General features: G+C 50.9%; 1 protein-coding gene across 1 annotated transcript in view; it reads right to left on the minus strand.

The window, feature by feature from the left end:
* The window catches only part of LAMB2 (laminin subunit beta 2), a 61,689-nt gene that overhangs the window by 20,421 nt on the left and 16,234 nt on the right, over positions 1-25,034 (minus strand). Inside the window, exons 5-22 of the mRNA XM_083491038.1 lie at positions 23,254-23,442; positions 22,434-22,497; positions 19,423-19,625; positions 18,036-18,156; positions 16,109-16,297; positions 13,354-13,533; positions 10,349-10,461; positions 10,175-10,254; positions 8,649-8,784; positions 8,221-8,379; positions 7,082-7,209; positions 5,956-6,076; positions 5,662-5,854; positions 4,376-4,519; positions 2,909-3,140; positions 2,550-2,713; positions 2,055-2,279; positions 739-956 (exon numbers count right to left, since the gene is read on the minus strand). Of these exons, the coding sequence (XP_083347164.1) occupies positions 739-956; positions 2,055-2,279; positions 2,550-2,713; positions 2,909-3,140; positions 4,376-4,519; positions 5,662-5,854; positions 5,956-6,076; positions 7,082-7,209; positions 8,221-8,379; positions 8,649-8,784; positions 10,175-10,254; positions 10,349-10,461; positions 13,354-13,533; positions 16,109-16,297; positions 18,036-18,156; positions 19,423-19,625; positions 22,434-22,497; positions 23,254-23,442 (2,859 nt within the window). The remainder of the gene's footprint in view (positions 1-738; positions 957-2,054; positions 2,280-2,549; positions 2,714-2,908; positions 3,141-4,375; positions 4,520-5,661; positions 5,855-5,955; positions 6,077-7,081; positions 7,210-8,220; positions 8,380-8,648; positions 8,785-10,174; positions 10,255-10,348; positions 10,462-13,353; positions 13,534-16,108; positions 16,298-18,035; positions 18,157-19,422; positions 19,626-22,433; positions 22,498-23,253; positions 23,443-25,034) is intronic.

The raw sequence follows: 25,034 nt of genomic DNA on the forward strand, positions 1-25,034 counted from the left end.
GCATATCAATCGTTTCAATTGTTGGAGAAACAGAGTATTGCTCTTTTTAATATCATCTAAACGCTCCAATACTGAAGTCAAGTTGGGGTCATCTGATTCCACAAACGTTATTGGCGGTGAAGAGGGATAAGACTCCGTGATGTTGCAGTTGGGAGCCTTGCAACGCCAACACCGCCACCGCTCACCATCCACTGCTTAGCATGCGTAAAGTCCCAGGTTCTACCTCTGGTATTTCCAGGAAGGGCTGGCAGCACCCTCTGTCTGAGGCCCTGCAATGCTGCTGCCAGTCAGTGTAGGCGCTACTGAGCTGGATGGACCAATGGGCTGGCTTAGGGTAAGGCAGCTTTCTGTGTTCCTATGCTCTCCACTCTCCTCCTTCCTAACACAGCTTTGCACCAGATCAGGGGTGTGATAAAGAGGCCCTCCAGACCTACCTCCCTCCCCAAGCCACTCCTGTTACTGGCCCTGATTTGCGCCCCCCCCCCTTTGTATCTTTGAACTGTAGCGTTGGAAGGGGCCCAAAGAGTCATCTGGCCCACCCCCTGCCTGGATTGAGGATGGAAGCAATGGGAGTGCAGAAATCAGCCTGCAAAGGTACACATTTACTTTCATGGTTTCAGCCACCTTTGTTTCTGCTGATCCGTGGCCCTCAGAAGGTTCCCTAGAAGAAAATGCTTCCCTCCCGCTCCTGCCCTGGAGGCTCCCAGCCTCGCCCGGCACACAGCTTCCCATCCTAACCTGATTGCAAGCTGAGCTCAGGGAGTACTGCGGGTGGCAGTCGCAGGGCTGGCAGCCTTGACCGCTGGCCAGGTTCCAGAAGTTGGGAGCGCAGCGGTCGCAGTTCTGCCCCTGGACGTTGGGCAGGCACTGGCATTGCCCGCTGTACCGCTCGCACTGGCACTGGTCCTGTGACGGGCACTGGCTGCGAACCGTGCCCAGGAAGTTACAGGAACAGCCTGCAGGGAGGGAAGGCACAGAAACACTACACACAAAAGAAACACCGGTGCTTTCAAAATGGCAGGTCGAAGAAAAAGAGGCTCCGCTTGGAGGGCGAAGCAATGGATCGGGACGAACATTAAATATGCAAAATAAAAAAATTCCTTCCAGTAGCACCTTAAAGACCAACTAAGTTAGTTCTTGGTATGAGATTTCGTGTGCACGCACACTTCTTCAGATACACACGAAAGCTCATACCAAGAACTAACTTAGTTGGTCTTTAAGGTGCTACTGGAAGGAATTTTTTTATTTTGACTATGGCAGACCAACACGGCTACCTATCTGTAATTAAATATGCAGTCATGTAGATTTAAAAAGAAGCCATGCCTCATTTGGGCATTAGAAAGCTAGGCAGCTTTCACACTTCAGCAAGGTACTGCGGTGTCTGTGTGCGTGTGTGGAGGGGCGATATGGGGCACAAAGGGGCATTGCAGATAATTGGACTCCTAAATTGTTCCCCACAAGCATCCTTGTTCTGCGTGGAAGGCAAAGAAGCCTTCCTTCTTATCACTGCACCTTAGTGCCAGCAACATTACTAGTCACATTTATTGGCAATTCTGAGGAAACTGGATTTTTGTGTTTTGTTTCTCCCCCTTTCCTATTTTTTAAAAAAGAAACAAGAAGCTCACATTCTTGGTCCTCTGAAATATGCCAGATACTGAATTAGAAAACCAAGTTCCTCACAGCTTTTTGAAGACAAGCTTTCCTCTTGGGTCTCAATATAAATGGCCTTACTTACAGGAAGGGGACGTGGGTGCCTTAGGGGGTTTCATTCGCAGTTAACGATTTTGTTGAGATCCGAACTTGGGAATAACAAAATGATATGTGGTTAAGATTTAAGGTGCAGCTGGTCCCGGGACCATAAGCCCTGAGTGTTTGCGGTGATCTCCTTCCTCCATAAAATTAACAGGCTGGCTGTTGAAAAAATAATCAGGAAGCCCGAGGCCTGATCCTCTTTCGTTTACTGAAGGACCACCAAAAGTCAGGGTTAGGCAGGTAGCGATGGGAGCAACATGTGCCGGATGGAAAACACATCTCTCTCCACAAGAGACACTCACGGCGGCAGGTGCGTCGTGTGGCATCTCCATAATAGCCTCCCTGGCAGTGTTGGCACTGGTCGCCCTCGGTGTGGTAGAGGCAGCGGAGGCAGCGGCCTGTGCGCCGGTCACAAGATCCCGGATCTGCCACATCAATGTTGCTGTTGCATGCGCAGGGCTGGCACTGCCCCCTGGCCTGCCAAGGGTTGCCGTAGTAACCAGGAGCGCACTCGTCACAGCGCGGGCCTGTGTGAGGTAAAAGGCGCTGTGTGAGATAAAGGGCGTCGTTCATGAGGTAAAAGGCGCTGTGTGAGGTAAAAGGAGCCCTGTCCCCAATCTCCACTGCAATACACACATAAACTGTGACCACAGGTCTATCAATGCACTCATGTTCCCAGAGAAGCATGACTTGAGAAGGAGGTTACCATGTGGGCTTCTGTCTCTGTTACACCCCTTCCTCATCTCCTCTCAAGCTCCCAATCCTAGGGCTACAGGGCACTAGAAAGTTGGACTTGCCTGTATAGCCTGGGAGGCAGCTACAAACTACTGTCCCAGAGCGGCCATCTTGGCGGCAAGAAGCAGCAAAATGGCGTCCAGAGCCAGGTGCCTCAGGGCAGGGGCAGGGCCGGCAGTGGCCCCCTGAGGCCAGCGATGGGTTCCCATAGAATCCGGACACGCAACTGCAATTTGGGGGAACAAAAAGGGTTTGAGGAACATATTCCTTGCCATTGGTGTGAGGGTTCATCCCCAGGGCTGTTTGCAGATCGTGGTTTGGTCCTTTGGAAGTTAGGCCTTGCCAGGAGGCCTTTCCCTCTGGACTTCATACACATGGATACACCCCCCACTTCCACCGGGGGCTGTCCCAGGATATTCACCTTTGGCATCGATCTCCTTCTGTGTGGCCCCGGCAATGCAAACAGCTGCCCGTCCGCGGGTTGCATTCCTCCGAGCGCCCGTTGCAGTGGCATGGGCGGCAGCTGGGGAAGCCCCAGTGGCCAGGCTGGCAGTGGTCACAGCGCGGCCCAAAGGCACCAGACCGGCATGGGCACTGCCCGTTGAAGTTGTCACAGAAACCGCTCAGAGAGCCTTCGCTGTTGCACTGGCACACTGCAAGGAGAGAGGGGGAGAAGTCACGCACACGCTCCCAGCCGCTGTTCCTCCTGACACACAAGGTAACGATCCGTGGACGCCTCCTGCCCTGCTCATCACATGCCTCCCCCCCCATATATGCAACCCCCCTTCACCTGTGTCTGCTAAGGTGCTTCGCAGTCTGTGCCAAGAAGTTTCAACATCCAATTATGCAAATCACAGAACGGAAACGTGCTTGCTTTGCATTAAAATTAATGCACTCGCACAATCTTTTCCTGAACCTGATCATTTAAGATTTTTGCAGCGTCCGTCAGGATGAAGAGGTACATCAAAGGACAGAGAGAAAAATAAAGAGGGCATCTACAGAAAGGCACAGCTGCTCCAGTTTTGTAAAAAAACACAAACGAACCCTGTAGTTTGAGTGCAAGTGCTACAATATCTATAATAGAGGAGCTGTCTTGAGGAAAGTAAAAAGCAGAGTGAGCTCGTTTGCACGTAACACTAAGACAAACCACGAATTCTGTGAAGGTGCAAACATGAGGTGAGGAGATTGGGTCACTTTGCTTTTCCTCTGGTGCTGTTGCAACTGGGTTGTTGTGATGTAAACTATGGTTTGGCTTAGCATGCTGACCAAACCCAGGTTTGTGGTTTGTCTCAGTCTCTTCTTGTTCCTTCTGCCCTCCTAGCAGCAGTTGGCAGGGCAGGCGCACTTACCTGACCTCCTGCCACCTGCATCACTGCAACTTACTGGGAGGGAGAGGCGAGGTGGTGGGGAGGTCAGCATGGTGCAAGTGCAAGTTGGTTCCATTGGTGCGTTTGCACTGCGCTGACCTCGCCGCTGCCTTACCTGCCCCCTTCTGGGTGAGTCGTGGTGTCTCAGGTGACAGGAGGTCAGGTAAGCATCCCTGCCCTGTCAGCTGCTACTGGGAGGGATTAATAGTGGGTGAAGGAGAAAGAGGGAGGCAGGGGCATGTTATCCTTTCCTCCCCCCATATTGCTCCTCCATCCCCAACTCTGCAAGCAGCTCCTCTTCTGCAACCCAAGGAGGAATTTCAAATGCGGTTTGCACTTTGGTGCAACGGCAGGAGCAAGAGGAGACCGGACAGCTCTCTATTCCCAGCGGTTCCGTACTAGCAGACTGTTTACATCAGCACTGACTGAAACGCAGGAGCCCAGCGAGGACCGGCCCCTGCTTTCAAAAGGAAAGACGAAAGGGTTTGGGGAGGAAAGGTCGGAACCTGAATTAGACTCACCTTTGCAGCCACCGGGCCCAAAGCCATAGGTGCCGGGGGAGCAACGTTCACAGCGGCGGCCCACGACGTGAGGCTTGCACTGGCACTGCCCCCCATCCGGACGGCACTCGGAGCTCAGCGATCCCTGGGGGCTGCACAGGCAGGCTGGGGGCAAAGGGAGAGTGAGTAGGAGGCAGGAGAACGAAAGGAAAGAGGCGCCCTTCTGCTACAAGCCAGCAGGAGCCTCTCTTCCTCTGATATACATAAAAGGGCCTGTGAAAGACATTGAGAGAGGTTGTAACAGCCGTAGCTCAGCGGCAGAGCATCTGCTTTGTGTGCAGAAGGTTGCTGGTTCGATCCCAGGCAGGGCTGAGAAGGTATCTTGCCCAAAACCCTAGAGAGCTACTGCAAGGCAGTATAGGCCTACATGGCTCAGGTGGTAGAGTATAAGACTCTTGATTTCAAGGTCGTGAGTTCGAGCCCCATGCTAGGCAAAAGATTCCAGCGTTGCAGGCCGTTGGGCCAGTCATCTGGCTAAGCCAAAGGCAGCTGCCAACACGCCCCCAGCTTGCCCACTCCAGTATAAGATGGCGAGAAGCATTATCTCTGTGGCAAGGGCAGCCCCACCCATGCATGCAACCTAGCAAGGATGTGGCATAGCATTGCTCCCTTTTAGTGTGGGCCTTTTGGGTACCACCTCTCTCAGCTCACCCTGAACCCCCTGTAGCCCTTGGGAACATTTCCATTGCTTGCTAGGGCGAGCGAAAGCCTCTACTGCAACCTGTGGAATATAGCTCCCATTACCCCAGGCCACTGGCCACACTGGCGGAGGCTGATGGGAATTTGAGTCTGGAGGGCCATAGATAAACCATTCCTGGTCTACCTGTGCAGTAAGGATATATTGCATGGTGAGTTGGTGGTAAAAGGTAAAGGTAAAGGGACCCCTGACCATTAGGTTCAGTCGTAGCCGACTCTGGGGTTGCGGCGCTCATCTCGCTTTATTGGCCGAGGGAGCCTGCATACAGCTTCCGGGTCATGTGGCCAGCATGACTAAGCCACTTCTGGCAAACCAGAGCAGTGCATGGAAACGCCATTTACCTTCCCGCCGGAGTGGTACCTATTTATCTACTTGGACTTGGACATGCTTTCGAACTGTTAGGTTGGCAGGAGCAGGGACCGAGCTCACCCCATCGCAGGGATTCAAACCGCTGACCTTCTGATCGGCAAGTCCTAGGCTCTGTGGTTTAACCCACAGCGCCACCCGCGTCCCTGTGAGTTGGTGGTAGTTGCTTGTTTTTAACACTCACGTAGTGCCCCCTGGTGGATGATGGCCGACATGCTGGTGAGCAAGGTGACGCAAGGCTCCGGCGTCGGTGCCTTAACCACGGGCCGATCCTGCTGGGCGCAGCGGTAGCGCTCAAAGGTCTCCTTGCGGGCGATGGAGGCGGCGTCCCCAGCGATGAACATCTCCAGGGAGGAATAGCGGGGCATCAGGACCAGCTGAGCAGGGAGGGGGGCAAGAGGGAGGCAGAGAGGAGGTGTTATTTGCAGCAGGCCACGGTTCCCCCTACAGAAGATGCAAGCGGAGTATCAGTACTTACAGAGTCCAGCAGCACCGCAGCCCCTTGCAAATGGTCACGTCCTCCGTAGCGGGTGAACTCTACCCGGATGGTGTAGCTGAGCCCTTGCTCCAGACAGACTGGCTGGGGCAGCACCACAAACCTACAGAACAAAGAAGAGTTTGGATTTGATATCCCGCTTTCTCACTACCCGAAGGAGTCTCAAAGCGGCTAACATTCTCCTTTCCCTTCCTCCCCCACAAGAAACACTCTGTGAGGTGAGTGGGGCTGAGAGACTTCAGAGAAGTGTGACTGGCCCAAGGTCACCCAGCAGCTGCATGTGGAGGAGTGGAGACGCGAACCCGGTTCCCCAGATTACGAATTTGCTGCTCTTAACCACTACACCGCACTGGCTCTCCAAAGAAAGGGCCTATTTACAGCAAAGGCGAGCAGAGGGCCCGGCATGTTTTTTTTTGCTGTGTGTGATGATCCTACGGCGTCTTCCTGAATGCCAAGGATGGGAAGGAACCGCCTGCCCCAGTGACTGGCTCGCTCCCCACTGACTGGCACATCTCGGCAGCCTGCTTTGTCCCCTGCAACGGATGGGAAGGCGCTGCTGACTTCAGCAGACCTCTGGAAGGAGCCTGTGTGAGAGGCAGGGAAAGGAAGTTCTCTCAGGGTGAGACCACTAATTCCTGGTTGGCTTTTAAAGTTGCTTTTATTAGAGATTTTCTTGGGTTTACAAAAGAACATACATACAGCGGTACCTCGATTCTCAAACGTTTCTGTTGACGAATGTTTCGGAATTCGGACGCTGAAAACCCAGAAGTAAATGCTTCTGTTTTTGAACATGCCCCGGAAGTCGAACGGCTTCTTCCGCGTGCTTCTCAATTTTCTCAATGAAATTTGAAGACCATCCTTTGCACCTTGGTTTTTGAACGTTTTGGAACTCGGACGGTCTTCCGGAATGGGTTGCGTTCGAGAACCGAGGTAACACTGTACATCGTCTCTCTTTTCAGATTATAAAGTCATTTCTACAGATCAATTATATTCAACGCGAGACATGATTGTTGTATACAGCATAAGGTTGAGGGGGGGGGGAGAGGAAAAGAGAGGTGGGGAGAGAGAAGGGGGGAGAGGGGAGAATTGTATGTTTTTCATCACTCACCGGGATGAGGGTGGCAGAGCCGTCGTCATGACATCGTCCGCAGGGATGGTGTTCCCACAGGGGCTGCTGGTGGGGATGGGCCCAGGCCGGACCACAGACACTTTCACCTCTTCCCACTTTCCTGGAAGCTGAGGAAAAAGGAGGACTTACAGTGTGGCTGCATGAGATGCGGAGGCAGGCCAAGGGTAAGATGGCACCCCCTCAGAAACGGCCTTTAAGGTGTTTTTTTGTTTTAGGGGGAACAGCTGTAGCTGAGTGCAAAAGGCCTCAGGTTCCACTCCGGGTATTTCCAGGCCGGGTGCGGAGAGAAGCCTGCCTTGAAATCCAGAACAGACCTGGAAGATTTGGGAACTCAGGGGCAAAGGCAATACTGAATTCTGAATGATTTCAAAGTTTACATTTCTTCAAGCTGAAGCTCAGAACATTCTGAACTCTGAAAAGCTGAATTCTGGGATTAGACTTCTTAACTGGAATATATATAGGGAGGTAGCCATGTTGGTCTGCCGTAGTCGAAACAAACAAAAAAAATTCCTTCCAGTAGCACCTTAGAGACCAACTAAGTTTGTTATTGGTATGAGCTTTCGTGTGCATGCACACTCAGTATCTGAAGAATTGTGCATGCACATGAAAGCTCATACCAATAACGAACTTAGCTGGTCTCTAAGGTGCCACTGGAAGGAATTTTATTATTTAATTGGAATATAGTATTTCTTGCTAAAGCTTCGTATGTCGCTGACCTATTGGGTGATATTCAGCTAAGCTTTACTCGGAACAGACCCATTGAAATGGATGGATATGACTAAGGCCTCATCCACACATCCTTTTGCCTGCCACTTTCCCCCAGGAAAACCCGCGGTTTAGCACTGAATCAGAACAAACGGTAATCGGATTCTCAGTAGATTTCCATTCGTTCTGATTTAGTGCTAAGGAGCAGGTTTTCCAGGGGAAAGAAGCGGGGCAGAGACAAAACTTCATTTATTCCCCCGAGAAACACTTGCTCTGAACTTCATGTAAAGCTCTGAATGCTTCATTAGAGAGTTTGATATATATGTGAAGATCGGAAGCCCAAACTGCAAATCCCCCGTTTCTTTATGAATGGAGCAAAAGTATTGTAGGAGAGTAGGCAAAAGCAGAGGCACCTGAGGCTCATAGCGCAGCAGAATGTCATACTCCATGGAGAAGGGCACATTGTTGACCTGGAACTCCACCACAGCGCCCTCCAGCACCCGGGCAAACCCCAGCCCTGTCCACGTAGCTGGGTGGCCCGTCAGGTGCACACGCTCCATTACTTCAGCTCCCTGCCAAGAGAAAGATCCATAAGACTTTGTGCTTCTCTTAGTTAGTTAGTTAGTGGTTAGTTAGTTGTTGCTAACCTGGTGCTAATGCTCTTGGACTACAACTCCCATCAGCCCCAGCCATCCAGACGGGCTTGGACTAGGGTCCCCTTCCAACTCTACGAAACCCTGGAGAGCCGCTGCCGGTCAGGTTAGACACTACTGTCGGTACTCAGCAGAGCACACTTTCCTACACCCCTGCATTTAAGCAACTGCAGGCCAAACGTCCTCACCTGGAGAAGCCGGGCCTCTTCCGCTTCATACGTATAATGGTCCAACGCGGTGTGGTAGTAGCCGGTCTGCACTTGGCTGCATTGCCTGCCCACCATGTGGCTCCGGCAGCGGCACTGCCCCGTCTCCATGGCACACCTGCAGCAAGGCAGCGCGGGAGGCTCAAACGGGGATGGCGGTTCAAGCCCATGAGAACACGCTCACCTGCCTCCTGCGGTCCAGGGATGGGCAAGTCCGTCTATTCCAGCTCCTCATTTTTCTACACTTATGTCTCGCTCTCCACATTTCCAAATCGGTTTGTTTCAAGTCCTCTTGAAAATTCATTGATGATTTTCTCCCAATGTACAATTTTTGCCAATAGACACATTTTTGCAAAGCAATTCCCCCCTCCCTGAATGCGTTTGTTAGGCACAATTCTCCCCTGGCACATGCGTTTCTGCACACATTACTCGCTCGGAGAACTGCAGGGTTTGGAGAAATGCAAATTTTGAAAGGTGCCTGCGTTTCAGTCCGCTATTGTTTTGGAAAGTGCGAATTAACTACAGCCCCAAATCATTTTTCTCTCTCCATCTCCTCCAATACCAAGCTAAAAGGGCCTTGCATGGAAGGCGCTGGGAGGCTGCCCCCTTGCTGAATAAAGCTAAGCAAGTTCAGTTCTGGCCAATGGACTGCCTGGGAACCCCACTGCTTGCTGCCTTGAGTTCCCCAGCAGAGAGACGGGGGTAGAAATTCAATAAATAAATGAGCAAATAAAGAGGAGGGGAGGGCTCTGTCTCTTTCCTCACCTCTCCTTGCAAAGTGACCTATCTCTGGCACAGCAGGTAATGCCGTGCCTCTCACAAACCCTCCTATATGGGCTAGAGAGCAGAAGAGCTGAGCTGGATCAGGCCAGCACCCCAGATGCCCTGTGGGAAGCCCAAGAGCAGGACCCAAGGGCAAGAGCCCTGTCCCTTCCTGCAGTTTCTAGCGACTGCAGGCCCTTTTCATGCAAAGAGATTGCTCCTCAGCTGGTTTGCAAAGCCCACATTTTGGTCTATGGTATTGCGTATTGGGGAAATTGGGAGGTGCTGTGGGTTAAACCACAGACCTAGGGCTTGCCGATCAGAAGGTCGGCAGTTCGAATCCCCGCGACGGGGTGAGCTCCCGTTGCTCGGTCCCTGCTCCTGCCAACCTAGCAGTTTGAAAACACACCAGTGCACGTAGATAATTAGGTACCGATCTGGCGGGAAGGTAAACGGCATTTCCGTGCGCTGCTCTGGTTCGCCAGAAGCGGCTTAGTCATGCTGGCCACATGACCTGGAAGCTGTACGCCGGCTCCCTCAGCCAATAAAGCGAGATGAGCGCCACAACCCCAGAGTCGGCCACGACTGGACCTAATAGTCAGGGGTCCCTTTACCTTTACCTATTGCTTATTGGGTTTCTATCCCACCCTGCCTCCTCAAGGGCCCCTTGTTGGGATCGTGCTCCCAATCCCACCTTCCTCAGCCTCCCCCACCCACCCAGGATGCTCTCTCCAGCGCCTCCTTACTGGTTGTCGCTGGCACCCCCTACGTCACAGTCGCAAGGCCGGCAGCCATGAATGTCAGGGCTCAGAGCCCAGTGCTCCGGCTGAAAAAAAGAAACACAATTATGTGTCAGCCAGTCTGGGGGGGGGGGGCCAAGCAAAGGGAAAGGGGGGGGAGCAGGGCAGCCTGTTACTCACCAGGCATTGGTTGCAGCTGCGCCCGGTCACCAAACGTTTGCAGAAGCAGTCGCCTGCAATGGCGTCACATTGGGGCCCGTCCTGCACTGTGCCCCGGGGGTCGCACTGGCAGCCTGGTGGGTTAAAGACAAAAATAACCGAGTGCATAGAAGAACAAGCCTTGCTGGAGCAGCCCCAGCATGGCTTCTGCAAGAGCAAGCCTTCTCTCATGAATCTATTAAGAGTTGAAAGTGCCAGCCAGCACAGAGAGAGAGAGAGAGAGAGAGAGAGGGGTGATCCAGTTGACTCTGAGCTCATCCACACTTGTCCCGTTATTTCTAGGCACAGATCAGAGAAATTCTGCTGTTTACTGCTGAACTGGAACAAATATCAACCTGTAGAATTAATTATGCACTCACTCAGATTTGTTACACCCAGGGCTTTTTTTCCAGCTGGAACTCATTGGAACTCAGTTCCGGCACCTCTAAGGTGGGTGCCATTGCCATGATAAGAGAACAAGAGATCATGGTGAGTTCCGTGAGCACCTCTTTTTCTGGAAAAATAGCACTGGTTTCATCCCACACCTCCTTCAAACAGGAGTTCAGGGTTGCCCACAACCAAGAGATAAAATGAGATTACGCCATTAACGCTTTTATAGACTTTTGTCCTGAGAGCGAGCTACAGGAATGTGCAGGGATTTGAGCACAGGTCTCCCCAGTCGAAGTCTTGTGCCAGCCTTCCCTAACTTGGTGCCATCCAAATTTTTGGACCCATCAGCCCCAGTGAGCCTTTCCAAGAGTCAAGGATGATGGGAACTGAAGTCTAACTAGCTTGTGGTTAGCCTGTCTTGCACTCTATGCCCGTGGTTCTCTGGGCCACACTTTCAGAATCAGTGGCGTGGCGTGGGGGGTGCAGGGGGGGCGGCTGCACCGGGCGCAACATCTGGGGGTTAGGGTTAGGGGGCGCAAATCCACGGGTAAGGGGGCGCAAATCTACGGGTTAGGGGGCGCAAATCCACGGGTAAGGGAGCGCAAATCCACGGGTAAGGGAGCGCAAATCCACGGGTTAGGGGGCGCAAATTCCTTGCCTTGCCCCGGGTGCTGACAACCCACGCTACGCCACTGTTCAGAATAAAAACTTGCTCATGTCATACCAAATTTTTTATTGATAAGAAATACATTGGAAAATGAAAAGAAACAGCTCCTAGCATTGTCCTGGGATCCTCCTCGGTATCGCTTGATGCTCTTGCTCTTATTTTGAAAAGATTTGCAGGTTCTCATTTTACATTTGATGGCTTAACCCCCAGATAATCATTTTTTTATACTGATTACCAGTGAAAACACAAGGATTGCTCTACTGAGATATTCAACAGTTAGCTATTCAGCAGGTAGCTTTGTCTTGTGGTAATAATGAATTATCACAAGGTTTTGAAGAAATACATTATAGAGGACGTTTCTTTCAGAAATACTGGAATGTCATATCTGTTTGATTTTAAAACAATGGAAAATATTTTACCCTTATAATTAACCCTAAAGATGACCAGCAGAAAGGCAAACAAACCATCATTGGTGATATCAGAAATATATATATTTGGGGGAGGGGCTATTGGGCTGTTTTGTTTTTTTTATTTATGTATTTTGTGGTTTTATATTTTGATTTTATCCTGTGAACCACCTTGAGACCCCCGGGTATAGGGTGGTATATAAATTCAATAAAATAAAAAGTGTGTATTGGCAATAAGTTATATGAGATCGAAATATGGAATAGACGGGAGGTTGGGTCTTTAGTGTTAAGACCAATTTATGTCTTATTGTTTGTTAAGGAAATTCTGCATCTATTGTTCTTCCTGTGTGTAATTTGGTATTTGTGTTTTCTCTTTTTTTCTTTTCTTGCTGTATCAAATAAATAAATACCGTATTTTTCGCACCATTGGACGCACCGGACAATAGGACGCACTTTGTTTTAGAGGGGGGAGAACAAGGGAAAAAAAATCTCCCCCTCTCTGCCCAGCGCCCCTTCAGTGAAGCGGCAGGAGGCGCTGCACAGAGAGGGGGAGAACTTTCCCCCTCTTGTTTTCCTGCTCTAAAACAAGGTGTCGTTTAAGGTGCGTTCAGGCGGCTACCTTGGAAGCCTGGAGAGCGAGAGGGGTCGGTGTGCACTGACCCCTCTTGCTCTCCAGGCTTCAGGTTCCTTTCGACCTGCTCTTTGGGGCTGGGGGGGGGGGAAGCCCACCACCAGCCCCAAAGAGCAGGTCAGGGAGCAGCGGAAAGGCGCAGCGGAGAGGCTCCTGCCATAGCCACGCATCACCTCTCCAGCCAGGAGAGGGTCGCGGGGGTTGCTTTAGCCCCGCGAGCGCTCTCCCGGCTGGAGAGGTGACACGTAGCTATGGCAGGAGCCTCTATAGCAGCGCGTCACCTCCCCAGCCGGGAGAGGGTCGCGGGGCTACGGCGTCTTCGCTCCATAGGACGCACACACATTTCCCCTTCATTTTTGAAGGGGAAAAAGTGCGTCCTATAGAGCGAAAAATACGGTAAATAAATAAATAAATAAATAAATGCCCTGCAAACTTTTTTTTTTTAAAAAAATAAATACTATATTTTTTGCTCTATAAGACTCACTTTTCCCCTCCTAAAAAGTAAGGGGAAATGTGTGTGCGTCTTATGGAGGGAATGTACGCTGCACAGCTATCCCAGAAGCCAGAACAGCAAGAGGGATTGATGCTTTCACTGCACAGCGATCCCTCTTGCTGTTCTGGCTTATGAGATTCAGAATTATTTTTTTTTCTTGTTTTCCTCCTCCAAAAACGAGGTGCGTCTTGTGGTCTGGTGCGTCTTATAGAGCAAAAAATACGGTGTATTGCGTTACACTGAAATGTTTCTTTGACCAGTGTGGCGCACCACAAACCTTTGAGAACCACTGGTCTATGCGGTGCGCTGCACTGGCTAAGCTGCCCACCCAGAACCACATCTAAAGGGCTCAGAAAAGGAGCTGCATATGGCCAGGGAAACCCCATTGGAGATACCTACGTTGGCAGCCTTGGGGGTTCTCCGCGTTGAGTCCGAAGAAGCCTGTCTTGCACTTGTCGCAGCGGACTCCCTGCACGTGCTCCTTGCAGCGGCACTGCCCAGCAATCAGCCCCAGTGCCGGGTCGTCGTGGGTGTCGCAGACCCCGCCATCCAGGGTGCCGTCGGGGTCGCAGTCGCAGGCTGTCAAGGGCGGGCGCAGAGCAAACCGAACAATTAAAGGCGCAAAGAGAAGCCGCTCATCCCTACCCTGTCTACCTAAACTAGTAAGAAAAGAAAACCACGCCACTTCCTTGGAACAGATCTGTTCCCTTCTTGGGAAAGCGGGTCTGCTGTGCCGAGCTGCGGTTCTTAAACCGTAAACAGATTGAGGTTGAATCCTGACAAGACAGAAGTACTGTTGGGGGACAGGGGGTGGGCGGGTGTGGGGGATTCCCTGGTCCTGAATGGGGTAACTGTGCCCCTGAAGGACCAGGTGCGCAGCCTGGGAGTCATTTTGGACTCACAGCTGTCCATGGAGGCGCAGGTTAATTCTGTGTCCAGGGCAGCTGTCTACCAGCTCCATCTGGTACGCAGGCTGAGACCCTACCTGCCCGCGGACTGTCTCGCCAGAGTGGTGCATGCTCTGGTTATCTCCCACTTGGACTACTGCAACACGCTCTACGTGGGGCTACCTTTGAAGGTGACCCGGAAACTGCAATTAATCCAGAATGCAGTAGCTAGACTGGTGACTGGGAGTGGCCGCTGGGACCACATAACACCGGTTCTGAGAGATCTGCATTGGCTCCCAGTACGTTTCTGAGCATAATTCAAAGTGTTGGTGCTGACCTTTAAGGCCCTAAACGGCCTCGGTCCAGTATACCTGAAGGAGCGTCTCCACCCCTATCGTTCAGCCCGGAGACTGAGGTCCAGCTCCATGGGCCCTCTGGCGGTTCCCTCATTGCGAGAAGTGAGGTTACAGGGAACCAGACAGAGGGCCTTCTCGCTAGTGGCGCCCACCCTGTGGAACACCCTCCCTTCAGATGTGAAGGAAATAAGCAGCTATCCTATCTTTAAAGGACATCTGAAGGCAGCCCTGTTCAGGGAAGTTTTTAATATTTAACACTGTACTGTTTTTAACATTTGATTGGGAGCCGCCCAGAGTGGCTGGGGAAACTTAGCCAGATGGGCGGGGTATAAATAATAAATTATTATTTTATTATTATTATAATGTGAAATCATTTCCGCTCTTAAAGAGAGGGGTTCTAGTCCTCAAGCCTGCCCAGAAACCTTGCCCTAATTAAATCTCAGCAAGCTCTGCTGCAACCACACGGCGGTTTCTGCGCAAAGACAGCCTCTGCTAACTTGGCAGCAAAGAAAGAGCACTTTGTTTGGAGGCACCCAACCCGCAGGTGCAGGAAGAAAGGGGTCCTGGTGATGCAAAATAGAAGTTTTCGGCTTTGGCAACTCCACATTAGCTTCCGAAACCAGACTCCAGGCTTGCCACCTTTGCAGATTCTCACGCTCCGCACCGCTGCTGAACAGTGGAGCCTTGAGCTTTTGAGGGAACGTGCCAAGGCCAGGCACAGGCCTTTTTAAAAAAAGGCTCTGCTAGCAAAACCCACATGCCAATATTCTTTGCAAGCTGTGGGAATTAGGCAGAGGGCAAAGTTAAGCAGTTAAGTAGAGTCAAGGCATGGGTTGGCAAACTAAGGCCATCTCTGGCAGCCAAATCTGCTCTGACATCTTCGCTCCAGCATTGTAATTTAAAAATTTTATGCTGCAATCTCTATAGCCTTACGCTGTCTGATTTTAGAGCAGGGGTCAGCAACCTTTTTCAGCCGTGGGCCGGTCCAGCATGTGGTGGGCCGGGCTATATTTTGGGGGGGAAATGAATGAATTCCTATGCCCCACAAATAAACCAGAGATGCAATTTAAATAAAAGGACACATTCTACTCATGTAAAAACACGCTCATTCCTGGACTGTCTGCAGGCCGGATTTAGAAGCAGATTGGGCCGCAACCGGCCCCCGGGCCTTAGGTTGCCTACCGCCGGTTTTAGAGGAATGTTAGGATATTTCCGTTCCACCTTAAAAGGGAGCAGGATGTTTGTGTCACAGCCTGCGTATTTCCTGTTTTCACAGGATGTTTCTGTTGTGTCTTTGCTTTCGTTTTCTCTCTGTGTCGGAGACACTGACGCAGGCAGTCATGTCTTTCTTTGTTCTGATCAACGCTGAATAAAACTTGTAAATAATGCTCTCCTGAGTGCGACTTTTGCTGTGAATTATCTGCTGATAGAGTGTGCATGAGCTCCAGAATGGGGCAAGCTATTTCAGGAAACTCATGTCGCTAATTGCTGATACTGCGTGCCTACGGGAGATCGCTGGATCGTCCGGCAGACGGCTTGGGGCCATGATGGACTTTGTCTCCCTGGCAGTACCCCAACACTTAGACCCTCTGTTATTCACTGTGAAGGACTTTGGCTATATAAAATAAACTGATTTTTTAAAATTATCCATCGCAGCAACCTAAATATTTAAAGCCCTCAGCAAGGCTCCTCCTTCAAGTTCCTGTTCTGCAGGAATGGGGAGTCAGTTGAGCCTTGGAGATGCCATCAGCTGATTCAGGCACCTGCATCCTATGAAGCACAAGCAGCTACTTTCCCAGCGCTGAAAGAGGGAGCCTTTCCACAAGAAAGGTCCTTCGTCCCTGCAAACATGCAGACCCCAGCCCTATTTCCACCCAGCCACCCGCCCCGATACGGTCGGCAGGCTCTCACCGCGGCACACGCTGGGGTCCCGGATGTCTTTGGTGGGGTCCTTGTAGTAGAAGGGCTTGCAGAGCTGGCAGTGGCGGCCCATGGTGTTGTGCTGGCAGTCGTCGCAGACCCCGCCGCTGCTGTTGCCCGTGGCCAGGTACACAGCCATGTCGAAGTGGCACTTGTGGGAGTGCTCGTTGCAGTTGCACTCTGTCGAGAGGCGGCAATCACATCCCTGACCTCACCAACCCCCGTCACCCAAATCCATGTGAATCTCTAAATTACCTCAGCCCCAGGTATCTGAAACGGCATCTCCCTCCCTATGGACCGGCCTGGGAATTAAGATCAGCGGAGAAGACCCTCCTGATGTCTTCACCGCTGTTGGAAATACATGGGTCAGTGGCTCATGAGAAGGCCTTCTTAGGGATGGCCCCGAGAATGCAGAACTCCCTTGCCACGGATGCAAGCCTAGCACCATCTCTTTGCAGCCTTTCAAAACTGAAGAGATGAGCAGGTCTTTTCTGTGGTGGCTCCCTGCCTGTGGAATGCTCTCCCCAGGGAGGCTCACCTGGCACCTTTGTTACATAGATCTTTAGGCACCAGGCAAAAACATTCATTTTCTCCCAGGCCTTTGGCTAATTCAAACAATCCATGGCCTTTTAAATTGGGGGTCGGTATTATCTTGTTTGTTACTGTGTTATGTATTTTTGTGTTTTCATATTGTAAACTGCCCTGTGATCTTTGGATGGCAGGTGGTATATAAATATTATTATTAATAATAATAATAATAATAAACAGATTAAAATTACTTCAACTTTCTAAGCATCTGGGTAGGCTTGTCTAAACAATAATGTTTCTAGCAGGGCCGAAAAGGGTCCAGTGAAGGTGCCTGCTTGACCATAGAATTTAACAGTTGGGACTATGGAAAGCAGTACAGATATGTGATGATCAAAGTCTCCCGAACTTGAAGCATGGGAAGTCCCAATAAAAAAATTATAATTTGGATTATTTGATGTGCATATGTATACAGTGGTGCCTCGCAAGATGAAAAGAATCCGTTCTGTGATTCTCTTCGTCTAGCGTTTTTTTCGTCTTGCGAAGCAAGCCCATTGACGGATTAGCGGATTAGCGCTATTAGTGGCTTTTAGCGGCTTATCTGCTGATCGGATCAGCTGATAAGCGGCTTAGCGGCTTAGAAAAAGGGGGGGGGGACCAGCAGGAACTCGCAAGACATTGTCGTCTTGCGAAGCAAGCCCATAGGAGATTCGTTTTGCGAAGCACCTCCAAAACGGAAAACCCGTGTGTCTAGCGAGTTTTCCGTCTTGCGAGGCATTCGTCTTGCGGGGCACCACCGTAATTTGGAATATTTAATGTAATTGGATTGGATTGTTAAAATGGAAAACTTAATAAAAATGATTAAAAAAGAAAGAATTTAACAGTTGGAAGGGACCGAAGGGTCATCTAGTCCAACCCCCTGCAATGACCTCAATAGGCAGGGAGTTCCAAAGTATAGGTCCTGCCGCACTAAACAACTGAGGTCTTACAAACGGGGAACGAGCATTATGTGGCACCTGTAGCAGCGGCAATTCCACCAGTATATGATGGTGTACAGCAGCCTTTCTCAACCTGTGGGTCCCCAGATGTTGTTGGACTACAACTCCCATCATCCCTAGCTAGCAAGGCCAGAGCTCAGGGATGATGGGAGTTGTAGTCCAACAACATCTGGGGACCCACAGGTTGAGAACTGCTGGTGTACAGTCTTTCAAGCAACGCCTTCTCTTGGGACTGGCGGTAGAAAAACGCCGCCTCATGGGTTTGTCGGGAGGGTGGCTCTTATTCCCAACCACGGCTGCCCTCTCACACGGTAACCCTTCAGCTTTGCCTGTGGAGGCATCAACACTCCTCCTGGCTTCCCTGTTCCCTCAACGCCCCCTGCTCAGATACTCACTCTTGCATGCGTTGGTGCGTCGCCCCTCAGCCGGGCGCCAGGGCAGCTCATGGTAGAAGTTGTCACACTGCTCACAGTTCAGCCCGTTGGTGTTGTGCTTGCAGACGCAGCGGCCATGCACCTACGGGCGGAGAAAGGGGGAGACCCAGGCCACGCCCATGGTGAATGGAAGAGGGCGGGTCTTTGCCTGCTCTCCTGCGTTCAGACTGCACACGACCTTCCTACCCTATATCATCATGGGCATGCCGCGCCCTTCTCAGGTATGCATCCACAGAAGTTAGGCTTGCACCCCACATAGGGGACAAAGGCCACGTTGCCTATGTATATTTTGAACTAAGTTGGTGCCCCAATAAATAGTTGAATCATGATTCTAGTCCTTAAGATAAACTTGAAAATGCATGTGCTTTTTCACATGGCTGGGGGAAATTATGAATATGTTCCAGCGGTCAGAGGCTAAAACTTCAGAGCTCTGCACAGTTCCTCATCTCTGCCTTTAGCTAGCAAAAGGAGAAATGCTAAAGCAGGCTTCCTTAACCTGGTACCCTTGTTGGACTCCAACTCCCATCATCCTGGATCGGCAAGCCCAAGAGGCTCAGTGGTTTAGACCACAGCACCACCCTTCTCTACAGACCAGCCTGGGAATTAAGATCAGCGGAGAAGGCCCTCCCGATGGCTTCACCGTTCTCGGAAATTCAGGTGGCAGCGGCTCATGAGAGGGCCTACTCAGTGACGGCCCCAAGAATGAGGAACTCCCTTGCCACTGAGGTAAGCCTGGCACCATCTCTTCGCAGTCTTTGAAAATTGATAAGATGAGTGGGCCTTTTCTGTGGTGGCCCCCTTGCTTCTGGAATGTTCTCCCCAGGGAGACTCGCTTGGTGCCTTCGTTACATATCTTTAGGCGAAAACATTCCTCTTCAACCAGGCCTTTGGCTGATTAATATCCTACAGCCTTTTAAATGCATTTGTGGGAAGGGGGTTATTGTTTTGTTTAATTCTGTTTCAATTATTTATTTGTGCTTTTACAGTGGTACCTCAGGTTACATACGCTTCAGGTTACAGACTCCGCTAACCCAGAAATAGGACCTCAGGTTAAGAACTTTGCTTCAGGATGAGAACAGAAATCGCGTGGTGGCAGCGGGAGGCCCCATTAGCTAAAGCGGTACCTCAGGTTAAGAACAGTTTCAGGTTAAGAACGGACCTCCGGAACAAATTAAATTCTTAACCCGAGGTACCACTGCATCTTGGTATTTTTATCTTCTGAACCGCCCGGAGATTTTTTGATGGAGGGCGATATATAAACTAAATAAACCAAACAAATAAGTTGTGGGGGGAGTCGGCACGCCTAATCAAGTGTGGTGTGTGCCTATGAGCGTTCCTAGCGCCTTACCATGCCCTCCACGTCAGCAGGGCTACGGGCGAGGGGGGCGCACTCCGAGGCGTGTCCGTAGCAGAAGCAGTTCCCACGTAGCACCATCTCATACACGGCATAGTAGTACTTCTCCTTGATCTCCCGCCGCGAATCCAGCAGGTCGTCTCCCAGCGTGTGGAGTTTGGTCAAGTTCACCCGCAAGTTGGTGACCTTCAGGAGATCTGGCGGGCAGAGAGGTTGGAATGAGTGAGAAGGCAGACACAGAGAGAAGCATCCCCACTGGGAAACAGCTTTCCCGGCTGGGGCTGTGGGTTCGAAAGTTGGGCTACTTGGTGGGCTATGAATATCAGAGTTGTCAACCCCCCGCAAGCTATCGGCCAGGACCAGTCAGAAGTATGCGCACCATGAGGAGGGGAGAGGGAACAGATTCCCAGCCGCACACAGAGAGAAAGATAAAAAGAGAAAGAGCGGCAGACAGAGAGAGGCCACAGCTAAATCTAGCAGCAGCCAAAGCAGAAATCTGTCTAGGGCCAAATTTAACCAGCCCCCAAATAGAAGTAAAAGGCAGGGCCAGCTGCTGTCCACACTAGGATCCCAGGGAACTGTTTGCTAGCTAGCTATTTGTGTATATGTTTCTCTTTCTTAGGGAAAGAGGGTATGTTTGTTGGGTATGTTTGTCTAGGTTTGTGGTCCCCATTGTGGCATCTCTGTGACACCCTCAAACACCCTTTTAGTGTCCACCAACGCCCTCTCCCACTCCTAAATTTTAGTATACAGTGGTACCTCGGGTTACATACGCTTCAGGTTACACACTCTGCTAACCCAGAAATAGTGCTTCAGGTTAAGAACTTTGCTTCAGGATGAGAACAGAAGTCATGCTCCGGCAGCAGCAGGAGGCCCCATTAGCTAAAGTGGTGCTTCAGGTTAAGAACAGTTTCAGGTTAAGAACGGACCTCCGGAACGAATTAAGTACTTAACCCGAGGTACCACTGTATATATATTTAAGTCAGTGTTTTTCCTTCTTCTGCATTTGCTGATTTGGTTCAGGAGTTGTCAGCCTGCCGTTGCCTTGCGTTTCAATTGCGTAGGAGGGATGTAGGTGTTTTGCACGTTTTTTTGGGGGGGGGGGAGGCAACATTCTGAGCTTTGCCAGTTTTTCTTCTGTGAAATCAATGTCTTGCCACGTTCATAATTGTTTGTTATCTCTCCTAATGTGCCCCAGGCCAAAAAAAAAAGTCTCAAAGACGAGGATCCATTGTTTGTGATGAGAAAAGATTGACTCAGCCATTTGGATCTGGTGAAAAGAACAAAATACCTTTTCAGGAGGAACATTCTCCTTAATTCCCAAGGTATGTTCAGAAGGTCCGGGAGACACATCCTTGCTAAACTTAAGCAGCTCTGGGCCTTATCACTACACGGGAAGGAGTTTGGATTTGATATCCCGCTTTATCACTACCCTAAGGAGTCTGAAAGCGGCTAACATTCTCCTTTCCCTTCCTCCCCCACAACAAACACTCTGTGAGGTGAGTGAGGCTGAGAGACTTCAGAGAAGTGTGACTGGCCCAAGGTCACCCAGCAGCTGCAGTTAGAGGAGCGGGGAAGCAAACCCGGTTCCCCAGATTACAAGTCTACTGCTCTTAACCACTACACCACACTGGGCCATACCCAGGTTCAATCCTCAGCATCTCCAGGTAGGGTTGGGAAAGATTCCTGCATGAAACCCGGAAGAGCCACTGCCAGTCAGTGTAGACTGAAGTGTAGGCGGGTTCCCACAAGGCAAGGCGCAGTGATAACAGCAAAAACCTTTATTGAACTACAGAAGTGAACAACATGCTTATATACATTTCTGAAGGCCTGGGCCACTCCCACTCCCAACGTGATTGGCTGTCTAAACTTCCAAGCTGCGAATCATGACTCAGAGTTTAAGGGCCAATGGCAGAAGCCCAAATCCTGAAATGTTCTGTGACTGGAAATCATGTATCGAATCAGAACACAGGAGCTCAGAATCCTTAGTCCAGACTCAAGCTCAGGCAAACACAGGCCACTGAATACATAGACAATACTGAACTAGATGGACCAGCCGTCTGGATCAGTATAAGGCAGCTTCCAATGTTTCTATATGGCCTGGGAACCACACTGGGAACAATGAGACATATAAATGTAATTAGGAAGAATTCCTTATTGTGTGATCGCTCGTATTTAAAACCACAAGTCACTAATGAGCTGCCGTTTCCCAAACGAGCCCACTAGACTCATCCATTCATTTCTACCTCACCCGTCTGCTAAGATGTGCAAGGTGGCTCGTAACCTTTTGCACAGTACAAAAGAAGAGCAGAACGCCAGACGGTGCCACAACTCCATAAAAAGGCAGAAAAGTTCTCACTGAAATGAGAAAATATCCATCTCGACAAAAGCGTTTCCGTCGCCTGTCTGGAAACAATGATGGGGCCACGCATACTTCACCCAGGAAGTAGTTCCAAATCCCGGGCGCCACAACCGAAAAGGCCTTCTCCACGCCACCTGCCCTACACCCACCACATCTCAGGTGGTAGGAAGACCTCCAAACCAGAAGGTACGCTCTTGGCAGAGGAGGAAGGATGCAGCTCCTGCAATGGGCCAAACAGCCCATAGTAGGGCCGCTTTTACGACAATCGATCGCATGGCCTAATAAACATGGGTGTGCAAGTTTCTTGCTTGGTTTGCACAAGCAATGTTGTGGCACATTACTGCTGCAATTTTGGCCTGGGTTCTGCCTACGTAATATATATATATAGAGAGAGAGAGAGTGCATTTATTTATAGTTATATTAAGATGGAAATATTTGGTGCAGCAGAAATGTTCCAAGATTCTTCTCTCATTCGGAGGTCAGAATCTCATTTGTCCACTGGGAATCCAACTCCTCTTGGGGGGGGGGCAAATACACAGTACACCCAGCCTCTCCCTGCCCTAAGCCAGCTCCTCCCTCCTCTGGCCCCCTCCCGCAGAGAGACTCACTCAGGACCACCTCTCACAGAGAGAGAGAGACTCACTCTGGATTTTGGGGCTGTAGGGGTCATGGATGTGGATAGCTGGATCCAGCACTCTGTAGATTACCTGGAGCAAGGAAGAAAGAGCAGAGGGTCAAGGGGCAACAGCCAACTTACGAGAGCATAATCCTGCAGCCCTTGGCTTGGGCCTCTAGAAGGAGGAGGCAGTCTGCAGAGACCTAACGTACATGGTGTGTTTGGTGCTGAACCCATCTCTCTACCCCAACATCTCCCATCAGAGCTGGGTCAGGTGCAGGTCAGCACACAAGACACAAAGTTTGGCAATGTAGTTTATCTTTTTATTCGAGAAAACAGCCTACTGCTCAGCAACACATCCCGACAGGTTTTGCCTCTATAGAGCAGTTTCCAGGACTGGTGGTCTTCTTCTCTGATGGATGTTGCCCAAGCAGCCTCAAACTACAGAGCACCTGTAATCTCTGTTCTGCCCTACGCATTGCCCTGAGTGTCCTTGGAGTCAAGGAGAGGGGAGCTAGTTGCAGTAGGAGACGCAGATTCCTGGAATTCTTCACCAGCGGCTTTCCCTCCCTCCTCTGCTTCAGCCTCTGTGTCTGAGCTGCTCCCTGTCACAGGCTCTCATCGCTCACTAAAGCCTGTTGCTTCTTCAGCATCCAACCATTCCTCTCCCCCCTTACCTCTCCTCAGTGTCCCACCACCAGTTCCTGGGCCCTGAGCCTTCCTCTTCTAGTGCTTCAACTTGGGGGTTCCCGGACTGCTACTTCCCACCACTCCTCGTCATCGAGCCCATCCCTGATACCCCCACAGGTAATCCTACTGCTCCGGACGCCCTGCTTTTTTCACTCACCTCCCCCTCGGTAGAGGGCTCAATGTCTGAGTAGCGTGACTCACAGACAACATCGTCCACACGCCGCAAGGGTCCCCGGGAGGCAGATGGGAAGGAGGCGGCGCAGTCGTAGGCAAAGTAGCGGTACACCTGCCAGGTGCGGCCAAAATCTGCCGAACGCTCCACCAACATGGCTGCCGGCCGGAAGGTCTGCAATGGGTAGAGGAAAATGGGAATCCTTGCATGCGTCCAGAACTATCACCTAGTAATTCGGGGTGGAATAGGATAGAGCTATGACACAACCAGTTCGTACGTGGACGTCATCACTTGATGCACCAGTTGCCAAGGGACGAGCGCACATGGGCCCTAGAACAAGGTTGGGAACTCTGTGGCCCTCCAAATGCTATGGGTTGGACTACATCTCCCATCATCTCTGACCAACGGCCTTGCTGGCTGGGGCTCATAGAATCGTTGTAAGGGACCCTGGAGTCATCTAGTCCAACCCCTGCAATGCAATGCAGGGATCTCAGCTAAAGCATCGACGACAGATGGCCATCCCCTCTCTGCTGAAAAAACTCCAAGGAATCCACCCATGGGATTGGGTGGATTCCAATAGCATAGGGAAGGGTCCCCAACCACCTGGTGCAGATTTGGGGAGGGCGCAGGCAGGAGCAGGGACCCCATTGCACAAGCATTCATCCTCACGCCAACAGGACACAGTGGTCGGCTACCGCCCTGTCTCTTGGAAGTGAGGACAAACAAGAGCAATAATCACGCACAAAACGAAGTCGCAGCTGTGTGCAAAGTTGAAATGAAAAGAGCGAGCCGCCCTGCAAATCACTTGTTGCGCAGCATTGGGGGCATTGGGAAATAATCGAACATAAAAATCCGCCCCCATTCCTCCGCAGCTTCTCTTTCCATTGCAAACAGCAGGCATGTGGCGCTGGTGGGGGCTGGAATTCCAGCCGGGACTGTGGCAAGGAGGAAAGGTTAAAGACCCTTCTTCCCACACCACAGCTGCAAATGGACCCAGCAAGACACACCCTGACGTTGGCTATGTGCATACGTTCTTTTTAATTGCCCGTGCAAGGACAAACCACATGACTAATGTCATCTCTGGCATTAGGTTTATGTTATTGGGCGGAGGGGAGGTGTGACCATCACCTGCCCCTCCAAGCTTAAGGGTATTCTGTTAAAGGAATCCAGGGGTGTTGATCTTGTCCGAAGCCCGGGTCGGGGGCTAGGGCCATTACACGACCCCAATGGGAACACCAGGGGGAGCTTGAGTTGGTTTGCATCGACAGGGCTCCTCCATCCGGTGGTTTACCCTTACCGGACTTACTGCGCATCAGGCAGGAGTCAGATATACAGTGGTGCCTCGCAAGACAAAAAGAATCCGTTCTGTGATTCTCTTCGTCTAGCGGTTTTTTCGTCTTGCGAAGCAAGCCCATTGACGGATTAGCGGATTAGCGCTATTAGCGGCTTTTAGCGGCTTATCTGCTGATCGGATCAGCTGATAAGCGGCTTAGAAAAAGGGGGGGGGAAGGGAAAAAAACCAGCAGGAACTCGCAAGACATTGTCGTCTTGCGAAGCAAGCCCATAGGAGATTCGTTTTGCGAAGCACCTCCAAAACGGAAAACTCTTTCGTCTAGCGAGTTTTCTGTCTTGCAAGGCATTCGTCTTGCGGGGCACCACTGTAGTCAGGTCCAATCAATGCCTAAGCCAACACCGCTCACATTCTGTAATTCAATAAAGTTGTGGCCAAATTCGCCCAATAACATAAACCCAATACAGTGGTACCC

Source organism: Podarcis liolepis, assembly GCF_965112155.1.
Source record: "Podarcis liolepis genome assembly, chromosome: 2".
NCBI classification, from domain to species: Eukaryota; Metazoa; Chordata; class Lepidosauria; order Squamata; family Lacertidae; genus Podarcis; species Podarcis liolepis.